At 37.4% G+C, this 23991-nt stretch overlaps 3 protein-coding genes across 3 annotated transcripts in view; 2 read left to right on the top strand and 1 right to left on the bottom strand.

The window, feature by feature from the left end:
* Positions 1-23991, bottom strand: part of LOC139949433 (uncharacterized) — a 62555-nt gene that overhangs the window by 30465 nt on the left and 8099 nt on the right. Inside the window, exons 3-4 of the mRNA XM_071947762.1 lie at positions 12043-12210; positions 682-850 (exon numbers count right to left, since the gene is read on the bottom strand). Of these exons, the coding sequence (XP_071803863.1) occupies positions 682-688 (7 nt within the window). The 5' untranslated portion in view covers positions 689-850; positions 12043-12210. The remainder of the gene's footprint in view (positions 1-681; positions 851-12042; positions 12211-23991) is intronic.
* LOC139949757 (uncharacterized) lies at positions 1681-7396 on the top strand. Its single transcript, XM_071948292.1, has 2 exons — positions 1681-1829; positions 4869-7396. Exon 2 carries the CDS (start codon positions 4896-4898, stop codon positions 6696-6698), a length of 1803 nt encoding a protein of 600 aa, XP_071804393.1. The 5' UTR covers positions 1681-1829; positions 4869-4895; the 3' UTR covers positions 6699-7396.
* On the top strand, positions 17891-23691 carry LOC139949421 (uncharacterized). Its single transcript, XM_071947750.1, has 2 exons — positions 17891-19083; positions 21859-23691. Exons 1-2 carry the CDS (start codon positions 19057-19059, stop codon positions 23689-23691), a joined length of 1860 nt encoding a protein of 619 aa, XP_071803851.1. The 5' UTR covers positions 17891-19056.

Raw genomic sequence — 23991 nt, 5'->3', positions numbered from 1 at the left:
CTCAGACACCTTTGGTAATTGTCAAAGACCAGTCTTCTCACTTGAGGACACCGTTTCTCAAAATATTTTATACTATCAACAGCTCATGCTCTAACAGTAATGCTCTAACGAGGGCAACTCTGAGTAGAATTTGAGGAAGTTGAAACCATTTACAGTTATGAGAAGTAAGGATAGACTTGATGAATAAATATCAATATTATTCACATATTATTTACAAAGCCATCATGTAGACAATTTGTTCCACGTTATTTGGGGATAAATGGTGATATATTTTACCAAACCTACAGTACCTTGAAGTGAAACATTACTCAAAATGCATTACACTATCCAAAGCAGCTGTACTTTTTGTATTTTTGTAAGTTTGTATTGCCATTAATCTTTTAGAGTCATTACCAAAACAAATACAGATCAGATCAAAACAAGAAGTTAGATCAAAATCTCAACTCGCGACAAAAGACGTGGTTCATTTAAGGTTTGCTTTGTAATGCTGTTTCAAAACTGCTGCCTAGCTGTACTTGGCTTAATTAACAAACGAAACTACCATTACAATCAAAAGCAGGCCTCGACCTCTACAGCGACTATGAATAAAAATGTCTGTGACAAACAAGAAGATCTGCAAGTCTGTTACGAGAGATGTCAACATGAAATAAACATTGACAGCAAATGCTGACTATCGCTTACCTCTCATTGTGAGCTTCCTGTTTCTTGTACATCTTCAACTCTCCCTGTAGTGTCTTCAGAGCTTCACTGCCAGAGTCATCAGCATCTACCCCTGGGAGTCTGAGAATGAGTAAGATCTTATGGGTCTTGGGTTACCATGGTTATGGGCATCCAAGATGAGGAGCAAGGCCTGGGATAAAAAGAGGATAAGAGTAAAGAAGAAGGGTTCAAATAAAGGATTTTTTAAAACTGTTTAAACTGCAGGTTTCATTGTGAATGTGCATGTACATGTATGGGTAATACACAAGTTACATGCAAAAGAAATGATTTGTACAAAACCAATAATGATGTCTACGCTCTGTGATGAAATTAAGCGCAAATCTAAAGTCTTTCATAGTAAACAACCAAAGAGAAAGTCTTGTTTTTTGTGTGTGTATTTTAAACAGTAGAAAAAACAGCTCTGGAATTTATTTTTGAAACCTTTAAACATTTTTAATAATTGATTTTTGTGGCAGTGGCTACCTTAGAATAACTCAAGCAAGCAGCAAACAGCAGTGCATCAATTATAAATAGAATATCAAAAAAGAATAATGAAAGCCTGTGATTCGATGACTATTAAACAAAAAAACAAAAAAATTGACTTACAAAAAGCTCTTTTATTTTCAGTAATATGCATTACAATCAGTCATCCAAGATGGGTAAAAATGGAATAAATTTTCAAAGGAAATAGGTTTGTTCAAAGATGACGTCTGAATCCAAACCCAGACAGTACTGCAGTATGCTGTGGTCCAATGTTCAACAACCTGTTATTGATTAGTCACTGAGTCCCAGTAATGTACATGTAGGGGTTACAGACACCAAGAACTTTCAGATTGATATCATTTCAGTGTGGAAATATGCGCTAAGTGCAGTATCAGTAGAACCGTACGGTAACCATAACACTGCTACAAACAAGAGCTAAATTAAAAAAAAATGGAATTTCCACATAACAGTAATAAGTAGGGGCGTGTTGTTCCAAAGTTTAATTTTGAGCTGTGTAACTCTATGGAAATACAGTGGAACATCATTCAGTGTGTTGTGCCAACATTAACCAGATCATTGCTGGAATTTCCTCTTCAACTTTAAGGATTGTTGCTGTGTTTCATGCTATATTCTTCACTCAAATACTGGTAAGTAACAATTGGAATTGTAGTTTAGAATAAAAGGCCTTTTTAATAATTAGTGGTTCCAGTCAGAAGCCATTAAACCTGTAACTGCAGTGTAGCCAGGGATCACATCCAACGGTGGCGGAACACTTTTAAAAGTGGGGGGAGGGGGGGGGGGGCAATTTGTTTTTCCTATGTCAGTCAGATTATGTGTTTTCCAAACATCATGCATGTACAAATGTTATGTTGGGCTTAAAAAAAAAAAAGTAACACTATTGATTTAAAGCCATTGGACCCTTTCGGTAAACAGTATTGTTCAAGGCTCACACTCCCTGTATCACAACTTCTATATAAAATAACAAACCAGAGAAAATGTAGGCTCAATCGGTCATCGGAGTCGGGAAAAAATAACGAGAAAACCCACCATTGTATCCGCGCGTTTCGCCGTGTCATGACATGTGTTTAAAATAAATTCATAATTCTCGCTAACGAGAATTGATATTGTTTTACTGTTTTCTCAAAAAGTAAAGCATTTCATGGAATAATATTTCAAGAGAAGTCTCTCACCACTACCTTCTGTAAACCCTGTAAGTTATTTGTAAATCTGTGAAATTTTTCTTTTTTTTTCTGTACCGAAAGGGTCCAATGGCTTTAAAGATAAGAATGAAACGTTAAAAATAAAAATAAAAATAATGTTTTTAATTTTGGGGGGATAACAAAATTTGTGGTGTCACGACCGATGACCACTAGGCTATGAGGGCATAACACATTATATAATTTGTACGTGTGGTCGTCAGCGTAAGTACGTGTGCGCGTCAACAGAGCATTGGGGTAAGGGTTATGATCCCGGCGAAATAATTATCGTTTCATCATTTTACGACCGTTGTCAATTAATATGAACTGCTAACGCCTAACTATTAAGTACAGTAGAAATATTTGTTGAGTCTTTAATCTTTATAAAGATGACATCGGGGTTTTATCAAATGTTTGCAAGCCTTATTAAAATGGGAGACTAACAACAAATCGGACGGTCCTACCTAGCCCTCTGACACAGTACTTTCATCACGACTAGAAAAAAAATGGCCTCACGACTGCCGTTTCAACCCAGTTGCAGATTGAGTTTTTCTTTTAAATATCACTTTCAAAAAAGTCAGAAGGGGAACCTACATAATAATAATTGCATATGACATGGTAGTTATTGTGTATAAACACAACATATTATCGAACATGATAAGTCCAGACTAAAGGTCTATACTTTCAGATCCTGCTTAGCAGAAACGGTTAACCAGCCAACAATTCATTAAGCTTACACTGTTGCCACAGGTGCCCTGGTCAATTTAAACTCAGCAATGAGTTTTTCTGAGCGGAGTTGGCTGATTGCTTCGCATAATTTCTACTATATCCCAATTCATAAAGCCTATAAATACGAAATCTTGCTTAGCACTGAAAAATCCTGCTTAGCAGAACTTGGTCACCAGTCAACATTTCATCACGTTTGTACCGTTGCAACAGGTGCCCCATGCATGTTTTGCTCAGCCAATACATTTGCTAAGCAGCTTTTTCCGCTTTAAACAGTTTGTGTATATTTTATGAGGCTAAGGTTGGACTTTCTCTGTCCAGGGTATAAAATGGTCCTTTACAGATACAAGTGGGAACACATTCGATAGCTTAGACAAACTATTTTCAAATTTATACCTGATGGAGTAATTTGAAGCTACCTTTACATAACTGATGGGTTAAGAATTTTCAATTTGATGCTTGGTTGAGATCATATTTAAAAATAAAATTGAAATTGGTAGAAACAAAAAAGACTACCCTGCATAAACTCTGAATTAAGCAAAATGGTATGTTTACAGGTTTTTATAAGTTGGGCCCTAGGCTACACCAGACAACTATGCTAAGCATTCATGTTACTTAGTCTAAAACATTTTCACAGAAAAGGAAAACTTATCCATTATGCCCGAAATTGTTGTCCTCTGCTCAGTTTGACACAGGGGTGTCCCAAGTCTTGTCGCGTTGTTCTCCCTTGTAATATAAACAACTTTTCACCCTTGTAAATTTTCCAAGGGTTCGAAAATCAACCTTTAACAATTGTCCCTACAACTTGATTAAGAGAACTATTTTTTTTTAGGGCATAGGTCATAAAAAAAAAAAACCAAGCTACATACACAGCCAAAATGCTTGGGCCATCCACTCACAACATTACAATGAACATTCTCTGTCCGTCCCCCTGCTCAATGTTGATGGGATTGCAGAAGACAATGCAGGAAGAGCCAGGAGACCAAACATTGAAAGTGGGCATGGGGGGCCATGATGCGGGGGCCGGGATATAAGGTCACAATTGGTCCATACTTTACACTGTACCCTTGTTATCTTAGCACTCAAATCTGTCTAGTATTCAGTATAGGATTCTTTAGGGTCTACGAAATTATCATGAGGCACTTGTTCTGCTGTCTATCTATTTGGTGAGAGAGGGGGGGGGGGTAAGTGCACCCTTCATGGAAGAAACAAAGTAGTGTTCTCTTCACTTAAATAAAGACAAGATTATTTCCATGGATCATTTTGAGAACTGTGATTTATATTGGTGACTGCCATCAAGTTGGCCCAGTGTTTTTTTTCCCCTGTCTTTCACCTTCTGTGGACCCTGGGTCAATACACCGCTCAAAGCCTTTCATGTTTATTGGGTTTTCAGTCCCTACCTCATTGCATAGGTTTTCCCTGATTGGGGTTTCCCTCCAACATCTCCAACTTTACATACCTGCTCAAGTATGGCAACGTGCAAGAGAGGCATCTAGTCTTATACTTCTTTGATCTTGTGATATGTCTGTAACTGTATCGACATGCAGTTTAGGGTGACAGTGTAAAATACCTACTTGATTGGTCAAATTAGGACATGGTACACAAATCAAAACGTGTTATGAAATCAGTCAATTTAAAAATCTTTAACTTTATGCCCAGGATTGTAATATGTTCATGAAATCACATCTTGCATTGATGAGGAAAGTACTGGGATATGCAGAAGGATCTCAACAAATTCAGTCAATTTCTTGTTTTACTTCACAGATCATCACTGAAGCAACTTCCAACAAAATGGCATCCAATATAACAGTTCAGTCAGTGCTAGCAGAGATAAGTCAGGATCATCTTGAATGTCCAATTTGCAGTGCACGCTTCAAGCAACCGAAACTACTGGAGTGTTCTCATTCATTTTGTCTTGAATGCCTTCAACAACTCAGACAGAATAGTCCAAGAACTACAAGGCTTTCATGTCCAGTGTGTAGAAAAGAAACTCTTTTAAAAGAAAATGGCATTGATGGTCTGAAAACAGACTTTAAAACCATTTCATTGATAGAAGCAATTGAAACTAAGGAAACCCGACTGAAACAGCAGCAAGGAAAACAAGTACCCAGTCAGGAGTTTGTTTCCAAGTGTAGCAAGCATACTGCCAATGATCTTATCATGTATTGTGAAACATGCAATAAACTGATATGTACAACTTGCATTGCTAAAGACCACAGAACGCACCCTGTAATAGAACTGAGTGAAGCTTCAGACAAAAGTAAACAACATGCCACAGAACTTCTAGCAGAAGTAAGACAGAGTATCACAACCTTCAACATTGCCATTCAGGAAATAGATACATCTCGTAAGACACTAGACTCTATGTTTGCTGCCACCAAAGAGAAAATCTCCAAGAAGGCTGATGAGGAGATTGCCAAGGAGGCTGCCAGGATCAGAGAGGAGAAGCAGAAACTGATACAAGAGGCAGAACAGATTTATAAAGACAGAGTCAAGACAATGCAAACTGCACGAGCTACAAACAGCAAAGAGAAGAACAAAGCAGAGCACAAGCAGGATGAGGTAAATCAACTCATGGATCAACGGATCAAGATTGTTCATCACATTGAACAACTCTTACAAGACCTCAAAGAATACAGAGAGAAGAAATCAACAAAATTACCCGATGGGTTGAGCTATATGGACTTTAAAGAAGACAAGAAATCACTAGGGAGACTGGTGCTGAATGATGATCAACGAGTAGAATCAGCAATTTCTGCTCAGGCCACAAAGCCAACATTTCAATCCATGAAACACTTCAAACAAGATAAATGGACATTAAAAAGAAAAATTAATGAATACAAGAACATAAAACAAAAAATGGTGAAGATTAATCGTGCAAGGGATGTTGCTGCATACTCTTATAGTGATATTGTTGTGGCAGATTGGAATTATACCAGCTTGATTAAAATACCAGCAGAGAGCAACCCTCAATCCTATGTTGTCTCACAAGAACTATCAATCCAAGGTCTTACCAGACCAGGCAGAGTGACTGTGAATACGAATGATGAGCTCATTGTTCTAGATGATGAAACAGTCAAGATCTTCAATAGGATTTATCAGCTCCTCCACCAGTTCAATCCAGGCAGTGAACCATCATGTATTGCAGTGGATGACAACAATCTGATAGCAGTGGGTTATTATGACAAGGCAGAGATCTTTCTACACAAACCACATGGATCCCTCATCAGAACACTGCCTGCTCCAGGGATTGGTGGATACTTGACTACCTACAAACAGCGACTCATCTACACCAACTGGAATGACAATAAGTTAGTATCAGTAACCTACAATGGTGAAATGGTATTCTCAGTAGATATCAATCAGCCTGGGTGGCCTCAGGGTGTATGTTGTGACAAGGATGGCAGCATCTATGTTGCTGTACAGAGAGGACTATTCTCATCACCAGGTGATATCCATCATTACAGTCCTGATGGCAAGTACATTGGATGTATCATCAAGGATTGTGATTCTCCCTGTGGTATCACATTCACACCAGCTGGTGATCTGGTTGTGGCTACAGAAAAATCAGTTCAAATCTATCAGCATGAGTAAAGACATCAACAAACATTATGCTGGACCAGAATAACATTCAAGCTGAAGTAAGCATTTAACAACATGAAACTAATAAATAATAATAGTATATTGCGCAAATATCATTTCACTCACCAGATATGCTACCATATGTGACAACAAAACATGGAAGAAACATTATTGTACTTCACCACTTGGGTTCAGGATTCCACATTTTTTTCAGGAACAACCCCAAGATTCATTTTATGAACCAGTTTGTTATTTTAGGGGAACAGTGCAAAATAATATATAAAAAATAAAAAACTAAGACAGCAAGCATTCTTATAAACTGCACCGCCATTCATGGCATGAAGAGTTCCATGCAGTAAAACTTTACTGATGGATTTGTAAATTTGGATGTTGATATTTTGGTTATTGTGGGCAAAGCAAACATGATACAACTGTTACTTCATCAATGAGAATGGTTATAATAGCTTGACAATAATCTCATAATGCAATAAATGTTTCTTGAAGGAAACATTTGTTTAAATAATCCACTGAAACTATGGTGTTTCTTTTACGCACTGGTTTGTAAAATAGTTTTGCTGTAAAAATTATGTTTTGGCTAGAGAAGTAGAGAATGCTGATAAATGCATTATTGACAAGAGAGAACAGTGTGGATGTTTTTCAAAAATATCTTCAGTTTTATATTCTTGACAATTTCAGAAAGAGTGATAAGATTTTTGACATACAAATTGTAATTGTTTTTATGGGGAAAAAAAACATACTATTGAACCATTTCAACCAATCTGAGTAGATAAGCAAATTCAGTCAACTCACAAAAAAATGTACATTTTGGTAGGTAGGAATACAATCTTTACATAGTATGTATTCCAGAGTAACGAATGATGCCAAAACACATTTTGCAAAGTTCAATTGTGTTTTTCGTAATTTGTTGTGTCTGGTAATGGAGTGATGGTTATTGAGTGACAAAATGTCCAGCCTAAGTGTAGGCTGACAGGTGTACACATGTATAATGAAAACAACAACTGTTTTATGTAGTTAAGTGATTATGTTGAAAGTGAAAATCTAATGTAATTGGTATGAAGGGTCAGTGCTGAATTCAAGTTATAATATTGGGCCACAGTTTTAATGTTCAGAATCATTCTTATTACAAAATCAATCTGCGATCAAGATTCAACACCTTGATGCAAACAAACAGAAATAATTTGAAATGTAAAGAAAAATATAAAATATTCTTCCTTTTAGAAGCACACTACATTATGTTGCTCAACGCAATTGTACTTGTACAATTATACTAATGTACAAGTGAACGCACAATGCAACTTTAAGAGTGGTGTTCTAATAAGGAGGAAGAAGTTCAGATGGGAAATAACAAATTTCAGAGGCCTATTCTTCTACTTCAAGGCACAATTAAATGTACGTACATACATTTACTGCACAAGTATTTGATATGGGTTTGAATGCACAATGTTCATTAACCACATGGAACTGTTTGTAAACCACAACTGCTTGCTTATGAATACAAGCAATACCAGGGAAAATGTTTTGAATCCAGGGCAACATTACAACTAAATCAGCAAAACAGTATCCATTCTGGACAAACATACATGTGTATGAGCTCCAGTAGCTTCAACGTTTTGTCAACTACTGTGATTTAAACTATCTCCAACTAAATGTTTCTAAAACTAAGAACAGTGGAACGTACAACTTCTAACAAATATTTGGGTGTTGTGTTTGACAATGAATGTTGCCATGAGCATGTAGATTCCATTGTGGAAAAAAATAATTCTCGTTTGTTTTGTCTTAGGAAATTAAATTTGTTTCATGTCAATCGTAATATTTTAGCTCCTTTTCACGACACTGTGGTTGCTAGTGTTTGGTCATACTGCTTGGTCTGTTGGGGTGGAAATGCACATGGGATTCCAAAGGATCGCATAAATAGAATCATAAGAGCAGCAGGAAGGATTCTTGGGGAGCCGCGGCCGCTTGTTGACACAGCATATGGGGATCTGCTGGCTGGCAAGCTAAATATGCTACTGAATGATGCTAACCATCTGCTTCATGATGCGCTTGCCAGCCAGCTGATCCCAAGATCTGGTCGTATGCGAGTGCCATATTCTGCGACAAACCGCTACCCATCCTCCTTTATCCCTCGTGCAATAACACACCACAATCTCAATTTTAAACAATAATTATTAATTATCGCCCAGTCTCCAGTATTTTTCTTATCTCAATTTTTACTAACAATAATTATAAATGTACCGCCCAGTCTCCAGTATTTTTCTTATTGCTTTTTGTGGTTTTTCTTGTAATTGTATATAGCCATTGTCTGTTTTTTAATGTTTTTAATGTGTCAATGTTTTTACTGTATGCGAGCATTTGAATTACCCTGTTGGGGATCTAATAAAGTTTATTGTATTGTATTGTATTGTATCTGTTGTCAACATGCATGAAAAACACCGAAGCAACATTTACGCATCACATGAACACATAAAGTGTTGACATATCCGTATCTAAAGCATTGCTAAACAACTCAAATGTAATTTGTTTAAAGGGAAGGTGCACGTTTGGTAAATGTCAAAGACCAGTCTTCGCACTTGGTGTATCCCGTCATAACCATAAAATAACAAGCCTGTGAACAATTTGGGCTCAATTGGTCATCGAAGTTGCGAGAAAATGATCAAAGAAAAAACACCCTTGTTGGATGAATTTGTGTACTTTCAGATAAGAATAAAAGACTTCTTGCTAGAAGTCTTTTGTTATTTTAGAGAGAAATTACCTTTTTCTCAAAAACTACGTTACTTCAGAGGGAGTCGTTTCCCACACTGTTTTATACTATCAACACCTCTCGAATGCTCGTTGCCAAGTCAGTTTTTAAGTTAATGTTTGTCTTGAGTAATTACCAATTGTGTACCTTCCCTTTAAAAAGAAAAAATTCAGATTTGTAAAGCAGAACCATACAAATATAAATTGTGTTTTAAATGTTGTTGAGTTTAAAAAGGCGCTGAAATGATCTGACAAGTACTTTAGGACGCATAAGTAAATGACACGGACAATATTCCAACGTCATGTGTGTGCTTTCATGTTAGATTCTCACATGTGCGTTGAAGCACTTAACATCAATAAACAAACAGTAGTGTTGAAGCATTGTATAATAATAACACGCATAGTGGATATTACATGCACTGGACATGTTTGGTTATTACTAAAATGCACACTTTCTTAACAAGCACCGGGGAGATGTTGATAGCATAAAACATTGTGAGAAACGACTCCCTCAGAAGAAACATATTTTTGAGATGAAAGTTATGACACACTAAAATGGTTGAATCTGAGAAAGAGTTCAGGAATGAAGCCTTTTTCAGGCATCTGAAAGCATGCATTTGTGCAACATGGGTGTTTTTTCGCTGGTTTATTTTCTTGCAACTTCAATGACCAATTGAGTCCATATTTCTGAGAATTGTTATTTCATGCACACGTTGAAATACACAAGTGGGAATCATGGTCTTTGATTTTAGCAAAAGTTTCCAGTTCCTTGAAGTCTTACATGTACAAATGTACATGTAGTCTTTGTGATTATTTTTTGCAGTTTTTATTACAGTGGATTTTTAAAGTTCTATTTTACTTTAATTTTAGTATGTAAAGTAAGGTTTTCTTAAGTCTTTCTTTTCTCGTCGTTCCTATTCAGTACAATAAATGGTTTAATGGTTTATGGTAATGGAGTGACATTATACTTTTGCAAGTAATTACTAATTTTTATTTTATTAACAATTGTTAAGATTTGATTAAATGGGAAAAAAGTTCTTATTGAAATCATTTTCATATTGAGTTTAACTTCTGAAGTCTTATCTAGTTAACTCTTTCAGAGCTCGCTATTTGAGGTTTTTCGACATTCAGTGCCCCCCTCCCCCCAAAAAATAAAATAAAATAAAATATTAGTTCACCTCATTTTGCTCGCTTACATAAACGTATCTCAAAATGCAGAAACAAATCTGACTATGTCAGCATTTCAAAGAGTACAGCTATTTACCACCATTCACTGTACTACATGTATGTACAGTACCTGATAACAGACCTAGATGTACTTCAAACTGTTTTTGTATTTACAGTCCAAGTTCATTATCAGCAGCCATACTCCAATAAACTGATAATCTGGCACTTGATCATTATAAATGGTTGTTTGTCTGATCTTTGACTATTACAGCAAGTAGCTCTAGTGCACAGTATACATTGCCCTGTACTGACACATACATGTTTTTCATTTTTAAAGGCACTGGACACCTTTGGTAATTGTCAAAGACCAGTCTCCTCATTTTGTGTATCTAACATATGTATAAAATAACAAACCTGTAAAAATTTGAACTCAATTGGTCATGGAAGTTGCGAGAGATGATAGAAAGCACCCTTGTCGCACAAGTTGTGTGCTTTCAGATGCTTGAATACGAGAACTCAGCTGCTCAGGTCTCAAATTCAATTCAAATATCTTAGTGGGAATTTTTTTCTTCTTTTTTCTCAAACTACAGTACGCTACTTCAGAGGCATCAGAGAGAGCCGTTTCTCAAAATGTTTTAAACCATCAACAGCTCTCCATTTCTGGTTACCAAGAAAGTTTTTATGCTAACAGTTATTTTGAGTTATTTGATAGTGTCCAGTGCCTTTAAATGCAATTTTGACTGGAAAACCCAATCTCAGGAACATATTGTATCACATTCAACAGGATTTACAGTTTGTACAATGACTCCTAAATTTATTTATTTTACCAAACCTACAGTATTACATACATGTACGGCTCTACATTTGATCCCCAAAACCGAACCGATCAGACAAAACCTACGTGACAATAGTTTCTTAATGACAATGACACAAGTCACAAGACTGGGACTCAAACAAACACTCTGCTGATCAGAAACACAAGAGCCTGAGTGTGGTGCACTTAGTCACAAAATTTCGTAGCTAATAGAAGCGACAACACTTTGAGCTTTGTCCTCCACATGAGTTTTCAATGTCTAATAACAGGGACTTTGGGAAGTATTTTAAATAGTTCTCTAAAATCTCACATTTTTCACGGTGTTTACCAGTTACCAACACTTAGCAACAGAAGACGAGTACACCTGAAAACAGTTTTTATTATGCCATGCAGTCAGGTACCTCATAATAACCTTTTCAGTTTGCTGTTGTTTGAGAAGTTTCTCAAATCAAACCAATTCTAGATATCATCCTCCCAGATATGTCAAAGACAAACAAACAAACATTTCTTGGCTATGAATAAAAATGTCTGTGACAAACAAGAAGATCTGTAAGTCTGTGACGAGAGATGTCAACATGAAATAAACATTGACAGTAAATGCTGAATATCGCTTACCTCTCATTGTGAGCTTCCTGTTTCTTGTACATCTTCAACTCTCCCTGTAGTGTCTTCAGAGCTTCACTGCCAGAGTCTTCAGCATCTACCCTGGGAGTCTGAGACTGAGTAGGATCTTATGGGTCTTGGGTTACCATGGTTATGGGCATCCAAGATGAGGAGCAAAGCCTGAGATAAAAGAGGATCGGAGAAAAGAAGAAGGGTTCAAATAAGGGATACAAAGGTTGTTAAACTGTTTAAACCACATGCTTCAGTGTGATTGTGCATTGCCAATGACCTTGGGGAATACACGACTTACCAGGTACATGTACATGCAAAAGAAATAGTTTTACAAAACCCAAAATCATGTCTACGCTCTGTGATGAAGTTAAGGGCAAAGCTAAAGGCTTTCTAATATAACAACTGCTGGGTAAATCTTGTATTTCTGTATTTCAAACAATATAAAAAACAGGTCTGGGATTTGTTTTTGAAACCTTTTAAACATTTTTAATGTTTGATTTATGTGGCAACCATTAATTAACTAAAATTACTCGAGCAAGCAGCAAACAGCAGTCATTAGTAATAAATAGAAGTTCAAACAAGAATGATGAAAGCAGTCACTGCGCACCGTGCGGAAAAGTCCTTTATTTCATTTGCGGCGTATGCAAGACAGTCGCAGTTTTGCATATATAATGAGCTTGGAGGGCACATTTTCAAAAAATCATATCGTGAAAACCCAGCCATGTAAAATAACAACAACGTGACAGTATGAATGAGGAATGCTTAATTGTAATGACAAAAACCATAGGTGAATTTTTAATTGTTCAGAAATAAGAAATTAATGACTATAAAAATGATCATCGTTGTACAAAAATAACGGTCTCGGAAAAAGTCCCTTTTGTAGCATTTAACGAAATCGTGCAGACAAACCTTAATCACGTGTGTTCAGGTACATTATTCATCTACTCAACCGCTACTGTCGTTGTTTCTGACTCCACTCGAAACAGTCGGGGGCACCCTAAGTATCCGTCGCCGTCAGAGCGAATTTTCTCGGTAAAAAAATCCGCCATTACTCAATGGTATAATGTGAGCCCGAACGTGATTGGTCAGAATGTGCATCAAGCGTGCCAACTGACTAATCAGCTTCTACGTAACAAAACGCAAGGCACCTTTGGTTTGGCATGATTCCTTGCTCATGTCATGCAATCACGGGGGCTTGTTTTGACAACAAAGGGGTGCCCGACTATTATTCGTTAGTATGGCGTTTGGCCGGGTTTAGCTTCAGTTATTATCTGATCTGTATCTTTACGTCTACGAAACCAAAACTGGCATAAACGCAACGGATAATTGCTATTCAGTGCCAAAATATGATGGCCTTCCAACCCAATGCTATGAATCCAAGTATATTTGAGTTTTAAAAAGAAATCCTTCTTTGTATTATATTGATTAAAATAAAATTAAAAAGGGTTCAAAACTCATTTGTTGTTTTCTTTTAACCAATGAAATGTTCAATACCTGACCCTGGCCTTCTCCCTATTTATTAACTGTGAAATCTCAACTAAAAGCTGGAAAGTTTGGTCAGCTTCAAATTAAATATATTCAATATACAACACACAATAATAAACCAGATGACAAATCTTTTAACTTTGTTAATTTTACAAAACATTTATTTTAAAGTCCCTTTCAGCTGCTTACATAAAATAACGACGACATTTTGATGCGTTTCTGCACACACGACAAGTTGAAAAAACTTTAGTGACCACAGCAAAATACAAATTAAAAATTACTTGGGAAAGTACCTTGGTATATTAATATAAATTAAATAGAAATATCAGTTTTGTTCAGTTTACAAAAATATCTTGTGAGGGAGTCTCCTAGTGAAATTTATTACTCGACTAGTCGGGCCTCGGAGTCGCAACTTTTAAACTAGTTTTCGATGCCCAAGATGCCTTACGGCATATTGTTTGGCACAGGCGCAATGTATTAAAGTTAACGCTGAAAGGATTGAAAGATTATGTAACTGGTGAAAAACAATCAGATTGTGTTCCGTAAAGTAAATTAAGACCCTTTTCAAAACCGCGGCTGCGGCATTGGATTCGGCTTCAGGCTCTGTCATGTCTGACACCCCACGGGGCATAAGCAAAGCATGCGCAATTGTTAAAACTACCACGGGCCAAGCTAGCCTGAGCTGAATCTTAAGTCAAAGCCGTGGTCTCGCAAAGGGCCTTTCGCTGTTGTGAATGGTCGCAAGCGATACAATAGCACTCTGCACTTATGACATCACTTTTGCTTGAAAGACCCCGGTGTCAGACAAACATTCCACTAATTTAGCAATCACGCCAAACGTGCCATATGGCACGTGTATGTAGTAGTAGTAACGCGAGTAAACATAGTGGACAAGTGTGTGTGCATATGTTGTTAGTAAAATTTTGTACGCTTGTCTGAGATCCATGTACTAAACTTGGTTTTAGCATTTAGTGCGGAGTGCTATTGGTTCACAAGCAGGTACATTGTAGTTACGACTATGCAGTGGCACGATAACAGAGTAGTTGAAAAATGTTTGCAACTCGACTAAGCAATCAACAGTCCCGACTTCAACAGTAGTCGCCCTATGTAGTCGTCCAGGCTCGGGTCTCCCCGTCACTTTAAACCGTGGAAAATTTTCAGAGAGCTGGGACTGTAAAAGGAACACAAAGAAAGCAAATAGAGTTAAAAACATGCCCAAGAAGACCAAAATGTTTCAGAAACACTTTACACTGAGCAGAAAACTGACATGGACTACAGTTAGTACCAATAAATTGCAATCCCCCAGTGAAATATTTTTGTTAGACAAGTTTGACCGTTCCCTTTTTGATTAAGAGTTAACCAAGACTCGAATCAATAGGATTTAACCCAGTATGAACTAGCAAAAGGTATTGACCACCTGATCAAATTGAAACTCAATCAATAAGTATTGTATTATTTATTTTCTCAACAACGTGTCCACAAATATTGAATATACTTTCAGGTAATTAAACAAATATTATTTTTTGAATAATAATATACATGTGAAAAATAGAACTTAGATTCGAATCATAGAAATAGAAGACCTACTCTAAGTCTTACTCTACACATTTAATACAGAGTCTCAACCACCACGAAGAAAACCCATAACAATTCCATATTTCAATCCTGCAACACAAACTGCCATGTTTTGTTATTATTGATGGAAATAATTTTTGATATTATTCTTTTTTTTTCTCATGAGAAATATATTTCTTCATGATTTTTTTTCACAACGATCGTCATCAAATAATCATGATAACAAAAGAACGCTGTACGAACAGTACACAAACCAAAGCCTTTTCTTACATGATGACGTCACGTAAGCTAAAACGAAGCGGCACAAACAATGATTTTTGCACATTTTTGCAATGAAAACAAAAATCAACGGCAAAACCTGCAGAAGTGTATGTGGTACCAAACGAAAGAACTATCCTTCGTCTATCAGAATATGGACTCCGTTTGTCTCAATCGTGCTCGAAACAGTCGGGGGCACCCTAAGTGTAAAGCCTATCAACAAAAAGTGTAAAACTTCAACCACATTTCAGACGAAGATTCACATGTGTTTGGTCTCGAAAATCCAGTAAAAATGGATTTGTTTTACGAGGAAAATGTTCAAGAAACTTACCACTCCATGCTTGACCCCACACTGCCCTCTTGCTGGGACCTGTAGCCAATTTTGCACATCGTCTCCGAGTTCTCGTGCTGTCACGCGAAATCTCGAAGGGTCCGAGTGCGCCGCGCGACTGCAAATGAAACCTGGAAAATATGCTAATTATCTCGCACTCTGCGCACGGACTGAAAGTCTGTATTTCAATGACTAAAACAAATAAAACAAGTTCATTTTACAAATAGCTTCCTTATTTTCACATGCACGAGAATGAGTCGACCATGATGGGTAAAAATGGAAAGAAGTTTCAAAAGAAAAGTTCTGTTCAAACATGAAGTCTGAATCCAAAACCAGACAAGTATTGCAGTATGCTGTGGTCCAATGTTCAACAACCTGTTATTGATTAGTCACTGAGTCCCAGTTATGTACATAGACCTTATCGCAAATACTCGGTACGCGCACAATAGACGTGGAATGAGGTGCATGCTCTGATGTTGCACACTTCAGCACTGGAGTCCCACAGGGGTGTGTGTTATCACCTCTTTTGTTTTCATTGTTCACAAGTGACTTTAATGTCCAAAGTAGTTCTTGTATTGTGATTAAATATGCAGATGACACAGCCTTGACTGGATTAATTTCTGGCAATGATGAATCGGAGTATAGGACAGGAGTTAATCAGTTTGTTGATTGGTGTAAAAGAGGTCGTTCACACGCCGTACTAAAGTTGGTCTAAGTCCACTTAGACCGGTTCGGGTTCAACTTTTGTGCGTGTGAACGCAAATAAAGTTAGACCGGATCGGGTTTAAACCCCAAAACTTAAACCGTCCAGCGAGGCGGTCTAAGTCTAAACCGGTTCGGGTTTATCTTTTAACACTGCGTGTGGACAGAATGACATCCGGTTTTAACTCACAACGGACGACCCATTGTGTGGTTCAATGCACACGCCCGGGACCCGGAGTGCTTGTATACGGTTTCTGTTGCCTCTGATGCTGAAAAGCACCGAGTATTTATATTACTTTCTTGCCGCTTACCGAGTTGGCGAAACCCTCTCGATCGGTGTATGCAGTTTAACACAGGCCCACGCCCGAGATTTATTAAATTCTGAAACAAAATTATATTTTCCAAGCTTTTTTTGTTGAGTGTCCTACAATAAATTGAAACTGTTTTCCATGCGTATACTACGAGCGCAGCGAAGAAGCATATTTTGTAATGCTTCTCACATGTACAGCGCTGCCATCCCATAGTGATCACTCTCTGATATCCCATAGTTATCCATCACCGATCCCGTGGATGTGCCTTTCTATTGCTGTCACCGTTACTAGCGTGCTGTACTTTCAATCTAGGAGAATGAACTGCAGTGGGCGCGAGGCTGTGTGTAGGGGAAATTCCCTACGCCAGCAATAACGCCACGTTGTTGGGAAGTTGGGAAAATACTGCAAAGTACATGTATTTACGTAACTTGCACGTGTGTAGTTGTGTTTATGAACGAATCGGAATAAAAATCGCGGCACCAGCTTTTGAGAGATCGCAACTTCCAATCGATTGAAGTACAAACTAAAAGTATTTATTAAATTGGAAACAGTGGTATAAAACAAAACACAAAAATGAAACGTGTTCTGTTTCATGGAATATGGACAATATTTTGGTGAGTTTTCTCGGCGGTTCGTATCAGTATTTTGTTTGTTTAAAAAAATAATTTCGAGTCGTGTTCATGTTTGTTTTAAGTGCCCATATCCTCCCAACGGTAAAACTGTTACCGCGTTCGATTGAGCCATTTGTATCCAATAATTATGCCCTGTCTGATCATCCAGGGCATGGGGATCTCGGCATACTCGGTGCGTGAATCTGATGAATAAAACCGGATGTTAGAGCAACGGGGTCGCGTCTACTTTGACCTCTTAAAACCGAAGATTTAACCGGGTTTAACTCTGTGCTGTCTGAACGCAATGGGTTTTTATTTTTACGACCACCCCCCGCTGCTCGTAAAAGTTAGACCGGTTCGGGTCTAAGTTAGTACGCTGTCTGAACATACCCATAGAAATAACTTAGTTCTCAAAGTAAATAAAACAAAAGAAATGGTTTTTAAATTTCAAAAAAACATTCAACCTGTACAACCTGTTAAAACTAATGACATGTCTGTTTAAGTGGTAAAGGAATACAAGTATCTGGGAACTGTAATTGATGATCAGCTGAACTGGAACTCTAACACCACGAAAATCTATAAGAAGGCTAATCAATGGTTGTACTTTGTCAGGAAGCTGAAGTATTTTAATGTTAACACCCGGATTCTTAATCTATTTTATCAGAGTACTATTTTATCCTTGTTGACTTTTTGTGCAATCACTTGGTTTAATTCACTTTCAGTTTTTAATAGGCAAAAACTAGTTCGTATTACCAAACAAGCCAGTAGGATTATTGGTTCAGATAATGACGGTCTTCAGGAATTAGTTAAGAATAGACTTTTGAGTAAGTTCCACTGTATTTTGTCTGACAACACACATCCCCTTTACCCACTGATTGTTCACAACAAATCTGGTAGGATCCGTCAACTAAGCCTTAAGACTAACAGGTTCAAGAACTCATTTTTACCTATTGCTATCCATAATTTTAACTGTGATTTTATTAGATAACTGCAATGCATCCAGCCCTATGTTCTGTCTTAATTGTTTATTATTGTTTTATTTGATTTTCTGGCAGCTCCTGTGCAATTTGGCCTCATTTTTAATTTTGGGAGGGAGTCCACTACTCAATCATGCTTAAGCGTTTGACTGTTTGTTTGTTTGTTTGTTTGTTTGTTTGTTTGTTTTTTATATAAACTTTAATGATTTTTCTTACATTAAGGTTATTGTTTTATGTAGTATTGTGGTATAACTTGTGCAATTTTACATTTTAATATTTTATATGTTGCTGTACAATAGGATTGTAAATTTCATGTATTTTTATATACCTGACGAATAAACCATTCAATTCAATTCAATTCAATGCTGGTCTAGCTAGCTATCAAACTTGATCACTAGCTAGACCAGCATGCACGTCATTCGACAGTTTGCGCTTGCGCAATGGTATTTGCGAAAAGGTCTATGTAGGGGTCACAGACACCAAGAACTTTCAGTTTCATATCATTTCAGTGTGTAAATATGCGCCAAGTGCAGTATCAGTAGAACTGTATGTTAACCATTAACACTGCTACAAACAAGAGCTAAACTAAGAAACTGGAATTTTCACATAACAGTAATAAATAGGGGCGTATTGTTCCAAAGTTTAACTTTGAGCTGTGTAACTCTATGGAAATACAGTGGAACTTCATTCAGTGTGTTGTGCCAACATTAAACAGATCATTGCTGGAATTTCCTCATCAACTTTAATGATGGTTGCTGTGTTTCATGCTATATTCTTCACTCAAATACTGGGTGAGTTTTAAACAAAATTGTGATTGGTCAATATATGCTACATGTAGAGAACAAGAATGAAATGCCTTGTTTGATTAGAGACCTTGGCCAAATTTTATAGAGCTGGTTAACGGTAAGCAAATTTTGTTTGCTTTATTTGGCAAAATTAATTGCTAAAAGACAATGGACACTATTTGTAAATGTCACTGACCAGGCTTCTCACTGGGTGTACATGTATCTCAACATATGCATAAAATAACAAACCGGTGAAAATTTGAGCTCGATTGGTCGTCGGAGTCGCGAGATAACTATGAGAGAAAGAAAAAAAAAACACTTGTCACACGAAGTTGTGTGCTTTCAGATGCTTGATTTCACAAAATCAAATTTTGAGTAATTACCAATAGTGTCCACTGCCTTTAAGTGTAAACCTAATTCACGAGTGGTTGCTAGCTTAAGCATGTAAACAAACTGCACGCGCAATATTTTGGGTCGTCTGCGTCAGCAAAAAAGAAGAAGGCGAAATAAATACACAGTGGCCTTAACAAACATATCATCACCTTCTCTGTCTGTAGTGCCCCTTGAAAGGTTTACACACTAACTTGAGAGTGAACAAGAAGAAAATACACTGTAAAACATTTCTGAAATATTTTAGACACATGTTTACTTCGCTGAACCTATCATACACACACATGTAAAATACAAACCGCTGCCTCACCACACTAACAACGCATATTGCAGTGATGTAGCACTATGCGCTGTGCTTAAACAGGGTGCTGAAGCAAAAAGGTTTGGGCTTTACGGACTGTTTTTGTTTGCTTACCGCTTTAAGCAAAAAAACCTTGCTTAAAGACACTGGACACCATTGGTAATTGTCAAAAACCATTCTTCTCACTTGATGTGTCTTAACATATATGTTTGCATAAAATAACAAGCCTGTGAAAATTTGTGCTCAATTGATCGTCAAAGTTGCGAGATAATAATGAAACAAAAAACACCCTTGTCACACGAAGTTGTGTGATTTCAAATGATTGATTTCAAGACCTCAAATTCTAAATCTGAGCTCTCAAATCAATCTCGTGGAAAATTACTTCTTTCTCAAAACCTACGCTACTTCAGAGGGAGCCGTTTCTCACAATGTTTTTATACCATTAGCTCTCCTTTACTCATTACAAACTAAGGTTTTATGCTAATAATTGTTTTGAGTAATACAAATAGTGTCTACTGTCTTTAAGCAAGGCTATGAAATGAAAATACACAAAATTATAAAAACTAGGCTTAGCAAATGAGTCTTTAACATGGCTTTGAAGGATTCAAGAGATGAACCATGACGGATATGTAGATTTTAGGGAGATTGTTCCATGATGTAGGTGTGCTGACTGTGAAGGCTCGTTGGGTGGGTGCGGGGTGCAGGAGACAAACACAAATGGGAAGTAGAAGAGGAACGAAGATTGCAAGAACTGTGGGCTTTGGTAGAAATAAGGTTCTGAAGATAAGTAGGAGCGAGACCATTTCTGACTTTGAAAAGAAGCAGGAGGACTTTGAATGTGATTCACTTGTTAATGGGAAGCCAGTGAATGGATTGAAGGACTGGTGTGATGTGTTCTTGGAGTTTTGCTCGGACAATTAGACGTGCTGCACTGTTTTGGATGCGTTGGAGGGGAATTGTGGATGTCGCTGGTAAACCTTAAAGGAGGCTGTTACAATAGTCCGACTCCGAAGATAAAAATGCATGGACAAGGCGTTCGGTGGAATTCTGGTCAAGATAACGGCGCAGTCTTCCAATTTTGTAGATACCGTAAGATGCATTTCGACAAACATTCTGAATGTACTAGTCTTTTCCACTTCCCTTAAAGAAGGCTTTAAAAATACTAAATATGTGCACAGAAAATCAATGCTTATATCTTGCTGAGTACAGCATTTACCTTTTGGTGCACAGATTAATTTTTCAAACAGCAAAAAAATGAACATGTTCAACAATGTTTTTCTCAACAAATTTCAAAAGCACACCCTGTTGAATATCACACCAAACGAAAACTGATGAGGGCAGTATGTATGGGGGCTGTAGTTTTTAAGTAATGACTATTTATAAAAGTACAATTTGACGTGTTCTTTGGTGGTCGCTAGCGGGCGCCATGTGCACCAAAGGGTTAAAACTATATTCAAAAACATTCATGAGGCAGTTGTTCTGTTTTCTATCTACTTGGGGGGTAGGGACGTGCGCCCTTCATGGAAGGAAACAAAGCAGTACTCTCTTCACTTAAATAAAGTCAAGATATTTTCATGGATCATTTTACAAACTGTGATTGGTGCATGCTATATTTGAATTCAGCTTGGCTCAGTGGTTTCTTTCCCTGTCTTTCACCCTCTGTGGACCCTGGTTCAAATCCTCGCCCAAAGCCTTGCATGTGGAATGTGTTTTCAGTCCCTACCTCATTATATGGGTTTTCCCTGACTGGGGTTTCCCTCCCACATCTCCAACTTTACATACCTGCTCAAATATGGCAACCTGCAAAAGAGGCATAAAGTATTAAACTTCTTTGATCTTGTGATATGTCTGTACCTGTATTGACATGCAGTTTAGTATGACCGTGTAAATTATCTACTTGATTGGTCATCATAGAACGTAGAACAAAAATCAAGACCTGTTATGAAATCAGTCAATTTAAAAATCCTTAACTTTATGCCAAGGAGTGTAATACGGTCAAGAAATCAAGTCTTGCATTGATGAGGGAACTACCGGGATATGTACATTGTTGATATCATCTAATTGAGTCAATTTCTTCTTTTACTTTACAGATCATCACTAAAGTAACTTCCAACAAAATGGCATCCAATATAACAACTCAGTCAGTGCTAGCAGAGATAAGTCAGGATCATCTTGAATGTCCAATTTGCAGTGGACGCTTCAAGCAACCCAAACTACTGGAGTGTTCTCATTCATTTTGTCTTGAATGCCTTCAAAAACTCAGACAGAATAGTCCAAGTACTACAAGGCTTTCATGTCCAGTGTGTAGAAAAGAAACTCTTTTAAAAGAAAACGGCATTGATGGTCTGAAAACAGACTTTAAAACCATTTCATTGATAGAAGCAATTGAAACAAAGGAAACCCGCCTGAGACAGCAGCAAGGAAAACAAGTACCCAGTCAGGAGTTTGTTTCCAAGTGTAGCAAGCATACTGGCAAGGATCTTATCCTGTATTGTGAAATATGCAAGAAACTGATATGTTCAACTTGCATTGCTAAAGACCACAGAATGCACCCTGTAATAGAACTGAGTGAAGCTTCAGACAAAAGTAAACAACATGCCACAGAACTTCTAGCAGAAGTAAGACAGAGTATCACGTCCTACAACATTGCCATTCAAAAAATAGACATGTCCCGTAAGACATTAGACTCTATGTTTGCTGCAACCAAAGAAAAAATCTCCAAGAAGGCTGATGAGGAGATTGCCAAGGAGGCTGCCAGGATCAGAGAGGAGAAGCAGAAACTGATACAAGAGGCAGAACAGATTTATAAAGACAGAGTCAAGACAATGCAAACTGCACGAGCTACAAACAGCAAAGAGAAGAACAAAGCAGAGCACAAGCAGGATGAGGTAAATCAACTCATGGATCAACGGATCAAGATTGTTCATCACATTGAACAACTCTTACAAGACCTCAAAGAATACAGAGAGACGAAATCAACAAAATTACCTGATGGGTTGACTTATATAGACTTTAAAGAAGGCAAGAAATCACTAGGGAGACTGGTGCTGAATGATGATCAACGAGTAGAATCAGCAACTTCTGCTCAGGCCACAAAGCCAACATTTCAATCCATGAAACACTTCAAACAAGATAAATGGACATTAAAAAGAAAAATTCATGAATACAAGAACATAAAACAAAAAATGGTGAAGATTAATCATGCAAGGGATGTTGCTGCATACTCTAATAGTGATATTGTTGTGGTAGATTGGAATTATACCAGCTTGATTAAAATACCAGCAGAGAGCAACCCTCAATCCTCTGTTGTCTCACAAGAACTACCAATCCAAGGTCTTACCAGACAAAGCAGAGTGACTGTGAATACGAACGATGAGCTCATTGTTCTAGATAATGAAACAGTCAAGATCTTCAACAGGAATTATCAGCTCCTCCATCAGTTCAATCCAGGCAGTAAACCATCATGTATTGCAGTGGATGACAACAATCTGATAGCAGTGGGTTATCGTACCAAGGCAGAGATCTCTCTACACAAACCAGATGGATCCCTCAGCAGAAGACTGTCTGCTCCAGGGATTGGTGGAAACTTGACTACCTACAAACAAAGACTAGTCTACACCAACAACAGAGACATGAGGTTATTAGTATCAATAACCTACAATGGTGAAATGGTATTCTCAGTAGATATCAATCAGTCTGGGTGGCCTCGTGGTGTGTGTTGTGACAAGGATGGTAGCATCTATGTTGCTGTACGGAGAGGACAATACTCATCATCAAGTGAGATCCATCATTACAGTCCTGATGGCAAGTACATTGGATGTATCATCAAGGATTGTGCTGCTCTAAATTGTATCACATATACATCAACTGGTGATCTGGTTGCGGCTACATACAATTCAGTTCAAATCTATCAGCATGAGTAAAGACATCAACAAACATTATGCTTGACCAGAATAACATTCAAGCTGAAATAAGCATTTAACAACTTAAAAATGTGGATGTTTTTCAAAAACATCTTCAATTTTATATCCTCATAAATTTCAGAAAGAGTGATAACATTTTTGACATACAATTATTATTGTTTTTAAGGGGAAACAAAACATTTCATTGAACCATTTCAACCAACCTGAGTAGATTGCAGAAGCAAATTCAGTCAACTCGAAAAAAAAAGAACATTTTGGTAGGAATACAATCTTTACATAGTATGTAATTGATTATTGATC

This window comes from Asterias amurensis, chromosome 17, assembly GCF_032118995.1.
Source record: "Asterias amurensis chromosome 17, ASM3211899v1".
NCBI lineage: Eukaryota > Metazoa > Echinodermata > Asteroidea > Forcipulatida > Asteriidae > Asterias > Asterias amurensis.
This window is presented reverse-complemented; position numbering and strand designations above follow the sequence as displayed.

What these genes read in the sequence shown, in the direction of transcription:
- LOC139949757 (XM_071948292.1), top strand. Translation starts at nt 4,896, where the DNA reads ATGGCATCCAATATAACAGTTCAGTCAGTGCTAGCAGAGATAAGTCAG.
- LOC139949421 (XM_071947750.1), top strand. Translation starts at nt 19,057, where the DNA reads ATGCTATATTCTTCACTCAAATACTGG. An exon ending in ATTCTTCACTCAAATACTGG is followed by an intron (nt 19,084 to 21,858) that starts GTGAGTTTTAAA and finishes TTTACTTTACAG; the next exon opens with ATCATCACTAAAGTAACTTC.